General features: G+C 49.3%; 1 protein-coding gene across 1 annotated transcript in view; it reads right to left on the reverse strand.

Annotated features, from left to right (window-relative positions):
• huwe1 (HECT, UBA and WWE domain containing E3 ubiquitin protein ligase 1) overlaps positions 1–17,051 on the reverse strand; it is a 286,926-nt gene that overhangs the window by 223,666 nt on the left and 46,209 nt on the right. Inside the window, 1 exon segment of the mRNA XM_085978299.1 lies at positions 6,128–6,200. Coding sequence (XP_085834425.1) covers positions 6,128–6,172 — 45 coding nt within the window. The 5' untranslated portion in view covers positions 6,173–6,200.

Raw genomic sequence — 17,051 nt, forward strand, 5'->3', positions numbered from 1 at the left:
ACAGGGGTGGCAGGCAGCGCTCCCTGCCCGGAGGTCCCGCACAGCCCGGGACTGGCTTTTCAAATCGGAGATGCGCAAAATTTCGAATGGGCCACGCAGCCCGATAAAGGGACCCGGCGCCCCAAAATAATTAGGGGGAACATTGGTGGCAGGGCGGTTAAAATACCAGTAATGGCAGAAAGTTCACATGCCTCCCAGCAGCCAGTTATAGAAAAGCAGCGCTGGAGGCCAGATCACCAGCTTGTGCTTTTAATTCGAGATGTAATAGCAGAGCACTTGGAAAACAGTGACAGGATCGGACAAAGTCAACAGATTTACAAAAGGTAAATATCGACTAATCTACTGGAATTTTTTGAGGATGTAACTGGTAAAATAGATAAGGGAGAACCAGTGGATGTGGTGTATTTGGACTTTCAGAAGGCTTTCGATAAGGTCCTGCATAAGAGATTAGCGTGTAAAGTTAAGGCACATGGGATTGGGGGTAAGGTACTGACTTGGATAGAGAACTGGTTGGAAGACAGGAAGCAAAGAGTTGGAATAAACGGCTCTTTTTCCGAGTAGCAGGCAGTGACTAGTGGGGTACCGCAGGGATCGGTCCTTGGACCCCAGCTATTCACAATATATATTAATGATCTAGACAAGGGAACTAGATGTAATATCTCCAAGTTTGCAGACGACACAAAGCTGGGTGGGCGTGTGTGCTGTGAGGAGGATGCCGAGAAACTCCAGTATGAGTTGGACAGGTTGGGTGATCGGGCAGATGCAGTATAATGTGGATAAATGCGAGGTTATCCACTTTGGTGGCAAAAACAGGAAGGCAGATCATCATCTGAACGGCAATATATTGGGAGAAGGGGAAGTGCAACAAGACCTGGGTGTCCTTGTGCACCAGTCGCTGAAGGTAAGCATGCAGGTGCAGCAGGCGGTTAAGGTGGTAAATGGTATGTTGGCCTTCATAGCGAGAGGATTCGAGTACAGGAACAAGGATGTCTTGCTGCAGTTGTACAGGGCCTTGGTGAGACCACACCTTGAGTATTGTGGGCAGTTTTGGGCGCCTTATCTGAGGAAGGATGTTCTTGCCATGGAGGGAGTGCAGCGAAGATTCACCAGACTGATACCTGGGATGGCAGGAATGACGTATGAGGAGAGATTGGGTCGATTGGGCTTACACTCGCTGGAGTTTAGAAGAATGAGAGGGGATCTCATTGAAACGTATAAAATTCTAACAGGACTAGACAGACTAGATGCAGGAAGGGTGTTCCTGATGGCGGGGGAGTCCAGAACCAGGGGTCACAGTCTAAGGATAAGGGGTAAGCCATTTAGGACAGAGATGAGGAGGAATTTCTTCACCCAGAGAGTGGTGAACCTGTGGAATTCTCTACCACAGAAGGCAGTTGAGGCCAATTCATTAAATATATTCAAGAAGGAGTTGGATATATTTCTTAAGGCTAAAGGGATCAAGGGATATGGGGAGAAGGCAGGGACAGGGTACTGAATTTGGATGATCAGCCATGATCTCATTGAATGGCGGAGCAGGCGCGAGGGGCCGAATGGCCGACTCCTGCTCCTATCTTCTATGTTTCTATGAAATGAGTTTTTCCCTCTTTGAAAGAACTCTCCAATTAGTCGCATTGCTGCCGCTCTTCCCCCATAGGCCTCGCAAACTTTTTCTTTGCAAGTGCACAGCCAATTCCCTTTAGAAAGTTATTACTGAATCTGCTTATACTACCCTTTCAGGCAGTCCATCCCAGTTCACAACTTGCGGTGGAAAAAAAGAAACGTATCGCCACTGGCTCTTTCGCCAAATATCTTAAATCTCTGGTGGCCAACCCTCCCGCCAGTGGAAATAGTTACTTATTTACGATCAAAACCGGTCATCGTTTTCAACACCATTCAATCTCCCCTGCAGCTTCTCTGTCCCAGCCCCCTTGAGATTCCCTCGAGCATTCCTCAGCTTCCAACACCCAGCTGTAAAGGCCAAACCGCCCACAAGCATGACACCTCACCCGGTATTACAAGTCACCTTGCACCAACCGGGGAGGGGGCAGGTCAAGGAGATTCACCTTGTCTCACTTTCAATATGTAAAGTTTCACCCCACCTGCGCTATTAAATTCTGCGATTCTGAAGAGGGTGGGGCGAGACCGACGGGGGATTTGGAATCTGCAGCGGGAGAGGGAAGCCCGGTCGAGGCGGGGGCCGGGTGATGGGACTACGAGGAGAGGTCGGTGGTGGGGGGCGTGCTTGAAACATCAGCCGAGGCGATGATATCTGGACTGTTAAATTACGAGGAGAGACTACACAAACTAGGGTTGTATTCCCTGGAATTTAGAAGGTTAAGGGGTGATCTGATCGAAGTTTTCAAGATATTGAGGGGAACTGATAGAGAGAAACTATTTCCGCTGGTTCGGGGATTCTAGGACTAGGGGACATGGTCTTAAAAATTAGAGCCAGAGCTTTCAGGAGTGAAGTTAGAGAACTCTTCTACACACAGGGTGGCAGAAGTTTGGAACGGTCTTCCACAAACGGCAATTGATGCTGGATCAATTGAGAGTGGGGATACGGGGCAAAGGCGGGTAGATGGAGTTAGGTCGCAGATCAGCCATGATCTCACTGAATGGAGGAACAGGATCGAGGGGCTGAATGGCCTCCTCCCGTTCCGATGTTGATCAGAAATGAAATGCCCTGCAAGAAATGACACCGCAGAGGGAGAGGGGCAGGGAGGTCGGAGGAGGAAATTACATTTAAAATAGAAAGTGCACAAAAGGAAGCCAACAGGATACGTTCACACTGCTTCCCGTCAACACAACTATGATACAGACTTTGCAGACATACATTTAAAAAAATCAATGGCACTGTTCTACAGGCCGAGTGCCCTTGGGTGAAATTCCTCAATCCTGGTGATCGCGAACAGTGATGTTCTACATCAGATGGGAGCCTGTCAACAATGGCAGACGTCGACGACGAAGTCCAACGCCACCTTCAGTGTGCCAGTGCAGCCTTCGGTCGCCTGAGGAAGAGAGTGTTTGAAGACCAGGACCTCAAACCCAGCACCAAGCTCATGGTCTACAGAGCAGCAGTGATACCCGCCCTGCTGTATGCCTCGGAGACATGGACCATGTACAGCAGGCACCTCAAAGCACTGGAGAGGTCCCACCAACCCTGCCTCCGCAAGATCCTGCAAATCCATTGGCAGGATAGGCGCACCAACGTCAGTGTTCTCACTCAGGCCAACATCCCCAGCATCGAAGCTCTGACCACGCTCAATCAGCTCCGATGGACGGGTCACATTGTCCGCATGCCCGATACGAGACTCCCAAAACAAGCGCTCTACTTGGAGCTCCGGCACGGCAAGAGAACCCCAAGTGGGCAGAGGAAACGCTTCAAGGACACCCTCAAAGCCTCCTTGAAAAAGCATAACATCCCCACCGACACCTGGGAATCCCTGGCCCAAGGCCGCACAAAGTGGAGGAGAAGCATCCGGGAAGGCACCGAACGCCTAGAGTCTCTTCGCTGGGAGCAAGCAGAAGCCAAGCGCAGGCAGCGCACGTCAACCCAAGCACCCCACCCACCCACCCGCCCCGTCTGCCCCACCTGTGACAGAGACTGTAGGTCCCGCATTGGACTCAGCAGTCACCTGAGAACTCATTTTTAATGTGGAAGCAAGTCATCCTCGGTTCCAAGGGACTGCCTAAGAAGACATCAAACAGCCCCAGCTCTTGGCTGGAATCCCCTGTCTGATGTACAATACCGGGAGGGGGAATCCACTTAATCACATAATAGGAACATGGCAGGGAACTCCCTCAAACACACAAGCAAATAAGCACCACGAGAGCTGCAGTCAGCATCTGTCAGGTGAAGTAACTGCCCCTTGAACGCAAGCCATGCTCAATGTCAATGCCGGGAAGTGTGTGTGTGTACAGGAAACTCTTCGATATCCAGCACCGATGTGTTGCCGGTTGATCAAAAATTCCGGATGGCGGAGAGGGTTGTCTACCGAGGCTATTTTTAACAAAGAAAAATAAAAAAATGTGCAGTATACAGTAATTGGGTACTCACCTGCAGAATGTTGTGTTAAATGGATGGTGGAAGATGCTTGATTAAGTACAGTGCTGCCAGTTGGAGGGTAATGCAATGCAATGACTACTGGCAGCGTGGGAGACATACACTACCCCTGTAAAATGGCGAATCAGAAGAGACTACCGGCAGTGCCAAAGAGTCAGACTCCTGTTACAGGGGGATTGAGGTGTTCCGACTCCCGACAGCGGGGGAGAGTCAGACTCCTGTTACAGGGGGATTGAGGTGTTCCGACTCCGGACAGCGCGGGGGAGTCAGACTCCTGTTACAGGGGGATTGAGGTGTTCCGACTCCCGACAGCGGGGGAGAGTCAGACTCCTGTTACAGGGGGATTGAGGTGTTCCGACTCCCGACAGCGGGGGAGAGTCAGACTCCTGTTACAGGGGGATTGAGGTGTTCCGACTCCCGACAGCGCGGGAGAGTCAGACTCCTGTTACAGGGGGATTGAGGTGTTCCGACTCCCGACAGCGGGGGAGAGTCAGACTCCTGTTACAGGGGGATTGAGGTGTTCCGACTCCCGACAGCGCCAAGAAGCCGAGTAGTGGCAGTTTGGAGAACTACCCCCACTGACTAACTCGGCCACGGCGGGAGACTCGGCAACATTGCCGGTTATTGAGGTGTTTTTGGAGTGAGAATTTTGCCGGTTAACACAGAATTCCGGATATTTAGGTGCCGTTTAAACCAAGAGTTTCCTGTATATAGATGTGGGAACCTCCTCCAGCAAACTGTCACCCACAGTGTGCCTCAGACAGACTAGGAAGGGGAATTCTTCAAACTGTGCCAGCCACTTACTAAGTGAGAGAGTGAGAGTGAGAGTGTGTGTGTGAGAGTGAGAGAGAGACACATGGGTCTCAACACACACAATGGGGTCAGTGCAGTTAACTTCTCCCGAGCATCGCCAGTAACAGCACAGTTAAATGCACAGCTGTGAAGTGCAGTTGGCCCCAAGGGGAGTGGGAAGGGTTTGTGGGGGGGGGGGGGGGGGGGGGGGTAGTAGGATGGATGGAGCAGAGAACCGGAGTATTGCACAGTCTAACCGATGGTTCAAAATCTTCTATTGCAATGAGAAATGCGAATTAAGCAAGCTGCTGTTGCTTATGCATTTACGTACCGTTCTATTCTCTTATAAAACAATTGTACACAAAAAACTTTTTTTTTTTTTTTTTTTAAAAAGACGCAGGATGTGGGCTCCGCTGGCAAAGTCGCATTTATTGCCAGCCCCTCGTTGCCTGGTGAGCCTTCTTGCACCGCTGCAGTCCTTGCAGCGACGGTGCACCGAAGGTGGCATTAGGGAGGGAATGCCAGGATACCGAGCCGGTGACGATGAAGGAACGGCAGCACGTGTTCAGGTCAGGATACCCGTGAGACTTTTGGGAGGGGGAATGTGGAGGTGATGGTATTGCTGCTCTGGGACATGAGAAACCGGAGCGGGAGTCGGCCATTCGGCCCCTCGAACCCGCTCCGCCATTCAATCAGATCAAGGCTGATCCTCGACCTCAACTCCACCTTCCCACCCGATCCCCCAAGAGTCCAAAAATCTACCGATCTCAGCCTTGAATATACTCAACGACTGAGCCTCCACAGCCCTCTGGGGGAGAGAATTCCACCTTCTTGGTAGTAGAGGTTGCAGGACTGGGAGGTGCCATTGAGGCAACGTTCCAGGGTTTGTTGGGGGTGGGGGAAGGAGGAAGGAGGAGTTGGGGGTGGGGAAGGAGGAGTTGCTGAAGTGCGTACGGTATCAAGGGATATGGAGCAAAGGTGGGGAAACGGCGATGATGTGCCGATCAGCCATGAGCTAATGAATTGCAGGCTCGAGCGGCTGAACGGCCGACTCCTGTTCCTAGTCTTCCTATGCTGGCAGATTGTACTGCAAGCCAGCGCGCTAAAGGCAGTGATCAGATATTTTCAATTAAGAGCACACTGGATCGGAGCAAGGCTGCTTTATTACTTCCACCTCCAATCGAAGGTCACATTTTGCAGAACAGGAGACACAAAATAAGCCAGCCGTCGCAGCGTGTGCAGAAATGGCAGGCCCACGTGCTTCCAACTTACCGCTTCAGTTGGCGTTTTCTTCAGCTTCGTTCTGTCGACTTTCATTTTTTCTTTCTGTTTCTACAATCTAGTTCTGCAAGAAAATGAAAACCGTTTGAACAAGCAGCAAGGCTGGAGTATAATATATTAAATAAAACACGTGCACAATACTGTTTTTTTTAAATATATAAAAAACTTTACGACCGGCAGGAAATTTTTAGAAACCATTTGCAGAAGTAAAACCGAAGAACGCATCCACTTCTGGTTTTGTTTCCTGCACCATCACTGCAACCTGAAATCGGATTCATTATTTTTTAATTTGTTCTCCGAATGTGGGCAACACTGGCACTGCACCGTCAACTGCCCACCTGGGATTGCCCGGAGGGCATTAAGAGTCAACTATGCAAACGTGGGAGAGTCTCGTGCAGGGGTGGCGGGTTACCTTCCCGGAGGACCGTAGTGAACCGGTTAACTTTTTCTTTTTGAAACGACAACCCGACCACTTTCCTGGTCAGCTTTTTTTGTTAAATCCATTGAATTCAGTTACGCAAGTTGCCATGTCTTGCCTTCGAGATTACGAGTCCCGGACAAACAAAATGAGGCCACCACACCCGCATACCTCTTGGGAGGGAGAGATGACCTTGCATCACCAAATTTTTGCCATGGGTGCGCGGCTGCTGTACAAGAATGGTAGCCACCACGGAACTGTCCACTCGCGCGGCTACCCGTGGAGCACGCCTGGGCAGCACGCGTCATAGAAGCATAGAAGATAGGAGCAGGAGCAGGCCATTCGGCCCCTCGAGCCTGCTCCGCCGTTCAATGAGATCATGGCTGATCATCCAAATTCAGTACCCTGTCCCTGCCTTCTCCCCATATCCCTTGATCCCTTTAGCCTTAAGAAATATATCCAACTCTTTCTTGAATATATTTAATGAATTGGCCTCCACTGCCTTCTGTGGTAGAGAATTCCACAGGTTCACCACTCTCTGGGTGAAGAAATTCCTCCTCATCTCTGTCCTAAATGGCTTACCCCTTATCCTTAGACTGTGACCCCTGGTTCTGGACTCCCCGACCATCGGGAACATCCTTCCTGCATCTAGTCTGTCTAGTCCTGTTAGAATTTTATAAGCTTCAATGAGATCCCCTCTAATTCTTCTAAACTCCAGCGAGTATAAGCCCAATCGACCCAATCTCTCCTCATACGTCATTCCTGCCATCCCAGGTATCAGTCAATACACAGCCGACTTTCCATCTCTTCGCATCTGGAGTACTGGGTGCCGTTTTGGCCCACCCCACGTGGTGGATGATTTCGTGGCCTTGGAAACAGTTGAGAGAGCAGAGCTACAAGAATGATTCCCAGCTTAAAGAACTTCAGGGTGGGCTCAAGGACTTTGGTCCATTTATTTTACAGCAGCGTAGATTGAGGTGAAGTGTTTGGCGTCAGCTGTGGGTCAGTGGGTAGCACTCTCTCCTCCGAGCCAGAAGGTTGTGGGCTCAAGCCCGACTCCAGAGGGAGCACCAAACTGTCGGAGGGGCGGTACCAAGGGAGCGCCGCACTGTCGGAGAGGCGGCGCTGAGGGAGCGCCGCACTGCCGGAGGGGCGGTACTGAGGGAGCGCCGCACTGTCGGAGGGGCAGTACTGAGGGAGCGCCGCACTGCCGGAGGGGCAGTCTTTCGGATTAGATGTTAAACAGAGGCCCCATGTGCCCTCTCGGGTGGACGTAAAAGACCCCACGGCCACTATTTCAAAGAAAAGATGGGGAGTTCTGGCCAATATTTGTTCCTCAATCAACATCACAGACTATGCAACCACTCACATTGCTGTGCACAAATTGGCTGCCGTGTTTCCCCACATTACAACAGCGACCACACTTCAAAAAGTACTTAAACTGGTTGTAAAGTGCTTTGGGATGTCCCGAGATGGTGAAAGGCGCTGGAGAATTGCACGTCTTATGATGCCCCAGCCATCACTAGTGCGGGGCAGGCTTCGAGGACCAGCTGCTCTTGCCCTGCCTGTCATTTTCGTGTGTTTGTAAAACTGGCATTTCCAATCTTCGCCGTGTTACAAAACAGGGAGGCATTATTGGGAATCCCACCAAAAAAGGTGCTAGCAGCCAACTCGGAGCAGCACCGGCAGAAAGCCTCGGATCAGGCTGCCCGCCCACGCATTTGTGGCCTCGGCAGGAGAGGAACGTGCAGAGACGCGAAAAAAAAGTATCAATCAGGTTGACCAATCTATATATATATATTTTTTTAAATAAACGTGAAACTGTGCTCAATAGGCAAGTTAGCCTGACCACAAGGGAATCAGAGCCCTGGTGATGATGCATTCATTCACACTTCCTGGTTCTGACCTCGGTCGAGCCCAAGAGGCCAAACTGCAAAACCCTACCCCACACAAGGCAGAAAAATCACCGTGCTCCAACAGCACGGTGGCATAGTGGTTAGCACTGTTGCCTCACAGCGCCAGGGACCCGGGTTCAAATCCGGCCTCGGGTGACTGTCTGTGCAAACTCCACACATTCTCCCCGTGTTTGCGTGGGTTTTCTCCGGGTGCTCCGGTTTCCTCCCACAGTCCAAAGATGTGCGGGTTAGGTTGATTGGCCATGATAAAAATTGGCCCTTAGTGTTAGGGGGGGATTAAATATGTGGGGTTACGGGGATGGGGCTTGGGTGGGGTGGCTGTCGGGTGTAGGGACCGGGTGCTAGGGTTTGGATGATCAGCCATGATCTCGTTGAATGGCGGAGCAGGCTCGAAGGGCCGAATGGCCTACTCCTGCTACTAGTTTCTATGTTAATAGTGTCAACTCATTTGATTGGCCTCTAGCACGAGTTGAAAATTCTCCATACCAAGACAAAACTGAGTTACGGGCAACATCCGTTGTACAAGAGCGGTAGCCACCACGGAACCGTCCAACAGTTTTGCCTTGAATATCCCTTAATGTCTCTTTCATTCTCCTGCTTTTTATCCCATCACAGACCTTCCCTTTCGTTCTTTCATCCCCCTCCCCCATTTCCCAGCCCCTAAACTGGCTTTACAATCTGTTCCTTTTCCTGCTGTTTTCCAGTTCGGGCGCCAAGATCATCGACCTGAAACGTTAACTCCGTTTCTCTCGCCACAGGTGCTGCCCCGACCTGCTGAGTATCTCCAGCATTTTCGGTTTTGGTAGCAGTAGGACATCATTTGGGGAACGGATGTTGATCAAGAGTCCTTCAAGGGCGGCAGCAGATTGGGAGTTTTTGCACCCTCGTGTCAGCTTTGGCACATTTGGGTGGAAGGAAGAGTATTTCAGTAAAAGCATTTTCAGGAGCTGAAAAACTTTCTTGGGCGTTTGGGGGGGGGGGGGGGGGGCGGTCGTGGAATGGACAGACTGCCAGCACAGAAGCAGAAGGCTCCAAGCCAAGTCGGGACGGTGACGGCACGTGGCACTCGAAGCCAGTCAAAGGTTAGACATGTTTTCACCAACCGCAGCACCTCAAGAGAATGGGAGGAAAACCTTACTCGCTGCAAGGAACCCACAAGGTAGGAGAGATTAAAAACCAGGGCGTCTAGACATCAAAGTTCAGCTCAAGCAATCCAGAACACACTGGACTAAGTTACTGGCTTGTTACTTCTACTCTTCCTGCACTATGCACCTTGACCCTTCACCTAGGTTTCCCCGAATTTTAAAAAATATATAACGGTCTCGGTAACAAATAATATGGTGAAGTACTTGGTACAAGTAATGGAGCAGCGAGTGGTTAGGATCGGGAATGCGCTGCCCGAGAGGGTGGTGGAGGCAGACTCAATCGTGGCTTTCAAAAAGGGAATTGGAGAAGCAGCTGAAGGAAAAAAAAGTGGCAGGGCTGCGGGGGAGTGGGACTGGCCAAAGTGCTCTTGCAGAAAGCCGGCAGGGGCTCGACGGGCCGAATGGCCTCCTTCTGAGCCGTTATGATTCTATCATTCACAGGAGTACAAAATAACTGATTAATCACACAATTCCAAGAATAAATTAAGACAGGTTCTCACTTTGCTGCGTCATGCGGAGTGGTGTGAATTCATCGCTTCGCTTGTAACTGGGCAAACTCCGACACCACACTACAGGCACGGCTGTACAGGCCACGCTACACCGGGAGAAAATTCTGCCGGTGCAAAATTGTGACCGGTAACCCGAAGCCCAACTCCACACCAGTTTGTGGCCGAGAGAGACAACAGCCACACAGTTGACCTGCTCAACTGCGAAAGGGCACAGAATAGATCAACGAGACGCGAGAGAAAACGGCACAGAGACTCGATGCTTCAGGTCCAGATGCAGTTACAACACAGACATTCACGTACATCGGTATACTAGTTACAGTCTTGAACTAGAAACAGAAAAATAGGAGCAGGAGTCGGCCCTTCGAGCCTGCTCCGCCATTCAATAGGATCATGGCTGATCCTCTATCTCAATACCATATTCCCGCTCTCTCCCCATACCCCTTGATGCCTTGTGTCTAGAAATCTATCTATCTCCTTCTTAAAAATATTCAGTGACTTGGCCTCCACAGCCTTCTGTGGTAGAGAATTCCACAGGTTCACCACCCTCTGAGTGAAGACATTTCTCCTCATCTCAGTCCTAAATGTCCTACCCCGTATCCGGAGACTGTGACCCCTCGTTCTAGACACCCCAGCCAGGGGAAACATCCTCCCTGCATCCAGTCTGTCTAGCCCGGTCAGAATTTTATACATTTCAATGAGATCCCCTCTCATTCTTCTAAACTCCAGCGAGTACAAGCCCAATCGAGCCAATCTCTCCTCATACGACAGTCCTGCCATCCCAGGAATCAGTCTGGTGAACCTTTGCTGCAAACTGAACTAGCAATCCAGAGACCGGGAGTTCAAATTCCACCATCCGTGCTCATACCTCTGGGGTAAAGATCCAATGAAGGACAGAATACGCCGGTCATAGCACATCACTGTCCATATCTGCACGAATTCAGCCACTCGTCAAGTCAATCAAAACTCTCCATTTATACCGACTGGTACAGTCCTCTGAAACGAGGACCATTTATACTTAGTTAATGCAGTATTGCCTCAATTTAGCTGCACGTTGAGAAAATGCTCATAACGGATCGAGATAAAGAAGCCAACCATTTCATAATCCTGGTACCATTATGCAGCGGTGGGTTTATATTTGTGCACTCACACCCACTTGGCAAGAGGCAGCGCTGCCATTGAAGAGCATGGGTCCAGATGATGTGGGACATCTCAGACTTCACCCTGACTGGGATGAGGGGGTTGTCCTACGAGGAGAGATTGAGTAGATTGGGCCGATACTCTCTGGAGTTTAGAATAATGAGAGGTGATCTCATTGAAACATAAGATTCTGAGGGGGATTGACAGGGTCGATGCGGAGAGGCTGTTTCCCCCCTGGCTGGAGAGTCTCGAACCAGGGGTCACAGTCTCAGGATAAGGGGTCGGCCATGGAGGGCTGAGATGAGGAGGAATTTCTTCACTCAGAGGGCGGTGAATCTTTGGAATTCTGTGCCCCAGAGGGCTGTGGAGGCTCAGTCGTTGAGTCTATTAAAGACAGATAGATAGATTTTTGGCCTCAGGGAATCGAGGGATATGGGGATCGGGCAGGAAAGTGGAGTTGAGGTCGATGATCAGCCCTGATCTTACTGAATGGGAGAGCAGGCTTGAGGGGCCGCATGGCCCACTCCTGCTCCTATATATATTTTCATATGTTAAGGGATGAATATTGACCAGGACTCTACTCTTTGGAAAAAGTGCCATAGGATATGCCCACCAGAACTGGCAGACAGGGCCTCGGTTTAACATCTCATCTGAAAAACGGACACCAGATGCAGCACTCCTTCGGTCCTGCACTGGGACTGTCGGCCTAGATTACATGCTCAAATCGATCTGGCGTGGGGCTCAAACCCACAACCTACTGACTCGAGGCAGGAGTAAGACTACTGAGCCAAGCCAACACTCAAATGCACAAACTGCAAATGGGAACCTGCTGGACTTATCCAGGATCTATCAGACACACACGAGAGGCCACATGATGTTCTGGGACCTGCATTCTGACCTCTGCTTTGTAGCAACTGGGTGTCTCACTGTTCATGTTTAACATTCAGTACGTGACACAGGATGTCCTGACACTATTGTTTAAACACTGTACAAAAACCACTGTTAAGGTTACACCTCAAAACTGTGAAATTTGTATTTTTTCCCCAAAAAGGGCCGACATACACCAACAAACCCCAGTTCAGTTGAGCCCATACTATCGCCTTAGTAACAGGGACTACACAGAAAACTACACGCCAAAGGTCCCCCTTCACTTCTGAATAGGCTTCTAAACTAAATACTTTTTTCTTTGTTACATAGAAACATAGAAGATAGGGGCAGGAGAAGGCCATTCAGCCCCTCGAGCCTGTTCCACCATTCAATAAGATCATGGCTGATCTCGGGCTCAAAGCCATTTCCTCGCCCGCTCCCCACAACCCTTCACTCCCTTATCTTACAAACATCTCTCTATCTCCACCTTCAATGTATTTAATGACCCAGCCTCCACGGCTCTCTGGGGCAGAGAATTCCACAGATTCACGACCCTGAGAGAAGAAATTCCTCATCAGTTCTAAGAGCGACCCTTTATTCTGAGACTGTGCCCCCGCGTTCTACATTTCCCCACGAGGGGAAACATCCTCTCTGCATCTACCCTGTCGAGCCCCCTCAGTATCTTATATGTTTCGATAAGATCCCCTCTCATTCTTCTAAACTCCAATGAGTATAGGCCCAACCTGCTCAACCTTTCCTCATAAGTTAAACCCCCTCATCTCTGGAATTAACCTCGTGAATCGTCTCTGAACTGCCTCCAATGCAAGTATATCCTTCCTTTAATGAGACCAAAACAGTACGCAGTACTCCAGGTGTGGTCTCACCAATACCCTGTACAGTTGTAGCAGGACTTCCCTGCTTTTATACTCAACCCCCTCGAAATAAAGGCCAACATTCCATTTTCCTTTTTGATTACTTGCTGTACCTGCATGCTAACTTTTTGTGTTTCATGCACAAGGACCCCCAGGTCCCTCTGAACTGCAGCATTTTGTAATCTCTCTCCATTTAAGTACTAGTTTGCCTTTTTATTTTTCCTACCAAAGTGGATAACCTCGCACTTTCCCACATTATACTCCATCTGCCAAATGTTTGCCCACTCACTTAGCCCGTCTATATCCCTTTGCAGGTTCTTTGAGTCCTCTGCACAACTTGCTTTCCCACCCATCTTTGTATCATCCGCAAACTTGGCTACATTACACTTGATCCCTTCATCCCAAGTCATTAATGTAGATTGTAAATAGTTGGGGCCCCAGCACCAATCCCTGTGGCACCCCACTAGTTACCATTTGCCAACCAGAAAATGACCCATTTATCCCGACTCACTGCTTTCTGTTAGTTAGCAAATTCTCTATCCATGCTAATATATTACCCCCAACTCCATGAGCTCTTATCTTATGCAGTAACCTTTTATGTGGCACCTTATCGAATGCCTTCTGGAAATCCAAATACACCACATCCACTGGCTCACCCTTGTCCACCCTGCTTGTTACAGCCTCAAAGAACTCCAGCAAGTTTGTTAAAACATGATTTCCCTTTCCTAAAACCATGCTGACTCTGTTTGACTGCAGTATGATTTTCCAAATGTCCTGCTACTGCTTCCTTAATGAAGGACTCCAGCATTTTCCCAACGACAGACGTTAGGCTAACTGGTCTATAGTTTCCTGCTTTCTGTCTCCCTCCTTTCTTCAATAGGGGTGTAACATTAGCGGTTTTCCAACTAAGGAAGTAAAGCCTGATATCAAATTGAAAATGAAAGCATTCCAACATTGTATGCTTTCATTTTCAATTTGATATCAGGCTTTACTTCCTTAGTTAGCCGCGGATGGTGCTCCCTTCTCAAAATCTCTCTCTCTCTCTCTCACTGGAATCTATTTTTGTTAAGTTATGAAATAGCTCCTTAAATATCCGCCACTGCATTTCAACTTTCTTACCCTTTAATTTGTTTTTCCAGTCAACTTTAGCCAGTTCTGCCCTCATGCCATTATAATTGCCTTTGTTTAAGATCAGGACACTGGTTTGAGATACAACTTTCTCACCCTCCAACTGAATTTGAAATTCAACCATGTTATGATCACTCTTTCCTAGAGGATCCTTTACTATGAGATCATTTATTAATTCTGTCTCATTACATAGTACCAGATCCAAGATAGCCTGTTCCCTGGTTGGTTCCATTACATACTGTTCTAGGTAAACATCCCAGATGCACTCTATGAACTCCTCCTCCAGGCTACCATAGCCAATTTGATTTGTCCAATCAATATGGAGATTAAAATCATCCATGATTATTACTCTCCCCTTGATGCCTTTTGTGTCTAGAAATCTATCTATCTCCTTCTTAAATATATTCAGTGACTTGGCCCCCACAGCCTTCTGTGGTAGAGAATTCCACAGGCTCACCACCCTGAGTGAAGAAATTTCTCCTCATCTCAGTCCTAAATGTCCTACCCTGTATCCGGAGACTGTGGCCCCTCGTTCTAGACCCCCCAGCCAGGGGAAACACCCTCCCTGCATCCAGTCTGTCTAGCCCGGTCAGAATTTTATATGTTTCAATGAGATTTCCTCTCGTTCTTCTAAACTCCAGTGAATACAGGCCTAGTCGACCCAATCTCTCCTCATACGACAGTCCTGCCATCCCAGGAATCAGTCTGGTGAACCTTTGCTGCACTCCCTCTATGGCACGTATATTCTCTCTTAGGTAAGGAGACTAAAACTGCACACAGTACTCCAGGTGTGGTCTCACCAAGGCCCTGTACAACTGTAGTAAGACATCCTTACTCCTGTACTCAAATCCTCTTGCAATGAAGGCCAAAAATACCATTTGCCTTCCTAACTGCTTGCTGCACCTGCATCTTTGCTTTCAGTGACTGGTGTACAAGGACACCCAGGTCCCTTTGTACATCACCATTTAAATAATACTCTGCCTTTCTGTTTTTCCTACCGAAGTGGATAACTTCACATTTATCCACGTTATACTGCATCTGCCATGTATTTGTCCACTCACTCAACTTGTCTAAAATCACCTTGAAGCCTCTTTGCACCCTCCTCACAACTCAATCCCACAATCCTTTGACAGACAGGATTTTAATTTGGGGGGGGGGGGGGGGGGGGAGGGTGGAAAATGCCACAATCCCACTGGTCAACTCACCTCCAGGCGGGACACCAGCACAACCCCCTGAAGAAACGCAGTCTCCCGATTGGAGAGCAACTGGCCACGCCTATGCTCGCTGCAGGAGTGCCAGCGCATTCACTCACTCAACGCATGGAGCCAGCGTACATTATTGTTGTATCGCGCGACTCCCAGGATGGCAAACTAGATGGATCAGTTTTTAATTTCTACGTTCATTCTCCTACTTGGAAGATTTGCGTCACTTCAGGAGCCGCAGCATTCACCACCCGTATTGGCAGACGCCGGCTTATTAAAAAACAAGCAGCACCCAGACGATGGCTCGCACATCCGACGCTGGCAACATCTACATCGGACTGCGAGGGCTTTCCGCAGCTCCTGCGCGAAGAAGCTGTGTCATCTATTATTCATCTACTTTCACTTTCAATAAATCAAAGCGTATTTTTAGATCAGTGGGATGCAACACCCAGGAGTTGTGGCGAGCAGCTCTCACAATACGGTGTGCTTGATGTAAAGAAGAGGTGCCTCCAGCCTGTGATAAATAAAAACACTCCCTCCTGGTTAGGCTAATGTACTTTCATCGCACACCCAAGGATCTGCAAACCTCAAAAAAGGTTATTTACAGCAAAAATGAAGTGCTTGGGACAATCAGCATTAATCTTCCCGTTTTCCCCCATTAGCCGCAGCCAGACAGACAAGATCACCGAATGGAGGGGCCAGAAAACAGGACAGGGCATGCAAAGTCAATTTGACACTGGGCGGCAAAAACCAATTGCATTTGTTACATTGCAGAACAAATGCAAGAAATAATCACTGCTCCATGTAAAGTGTGCATTAACCAGAGGCAATTTGCACAGAAACCTAATCGGCCAGCTCTCGCACATGGGCTCGGAGCACAAAGTGAGTGAATTTACTCATCCAGCAAAGGGTTAGGTGCTTCATTAACGCCACTTCATCGATTGCTAAAACCTGAGGGATGTCCCGCTCGTTTCGGCACACCGAGACCTGCCCGCAATTGAAACTGGCAGGTCTTTGCGTAAATGCACTAAAGCATACAAGATGGCGATGCTGCTAAAACTAACTGCAGTAACCCCCCCCCCCCCCCCTCCACCAACGACTAGGGAGTAAAAGGAAGAACTAGGTCATGAACCAGCAACACTTGGTGAAAGCATGTTTATCGGGTTGGGCAAGGACACGGATCAGGCTGAAGTGCGATCTCCACTGCCAAACACAGTCTGGTCTCGGAGCCGAGGCGACCCGGATCAGCTGCTGGCACTCGCACCTCCTCAGAACCATTACCGGAGCTGAACAAAGAAGAAAACTAAGGCGGCACAGCCAAATTCCAACTAGTACAGCCAGGCACCAACAGCCTCGGCGAGAATAAACATCCCCAACAACTACAATGGAAGCAACTTTATTAAAAAAATATATAAAAGTTACAATAGTTTGGGGACATATCCAATATACCTAACAGACTGCAAACATACCAGTTTACCACTGGCAGGATAGGCACAACCAACGTCTGTGTTCTCGCTCAGGCCAACATCGAAGCTTTGACCACGTTCGATCAGCTCCGATGGACGGGTCACATTGCCCACGTGCCCGATACGAGACTCCCAAAACAGGCGCTCTACTCGGAGCTCCGACACGGCAAGAGAGCCCAGGTGGGCAGAGGAAACGCTTCAATGACACCCTCAAAGCCTCCTTGAAAAAGTGCAACACCCCCCACCGACACCTGG

The sequence above is a fragment of the Somniosus microcephalus genome, unplaced genomic scaffold (genome assembly GCF_052327205.1).
Source record: "Somniosus microcephalus isolate GS21.2 unplaced genomic scaffold, FLI_Smic_1.0 unresolved_chr7, whole genome shotgun sequence".
Taxonomy (NCBI): Eukaryota; Metazoa; Chordata; class Chondrichthyes; order Squaliformes; family Somniosidae; genus Somniosus; species Somniosus microcephalus.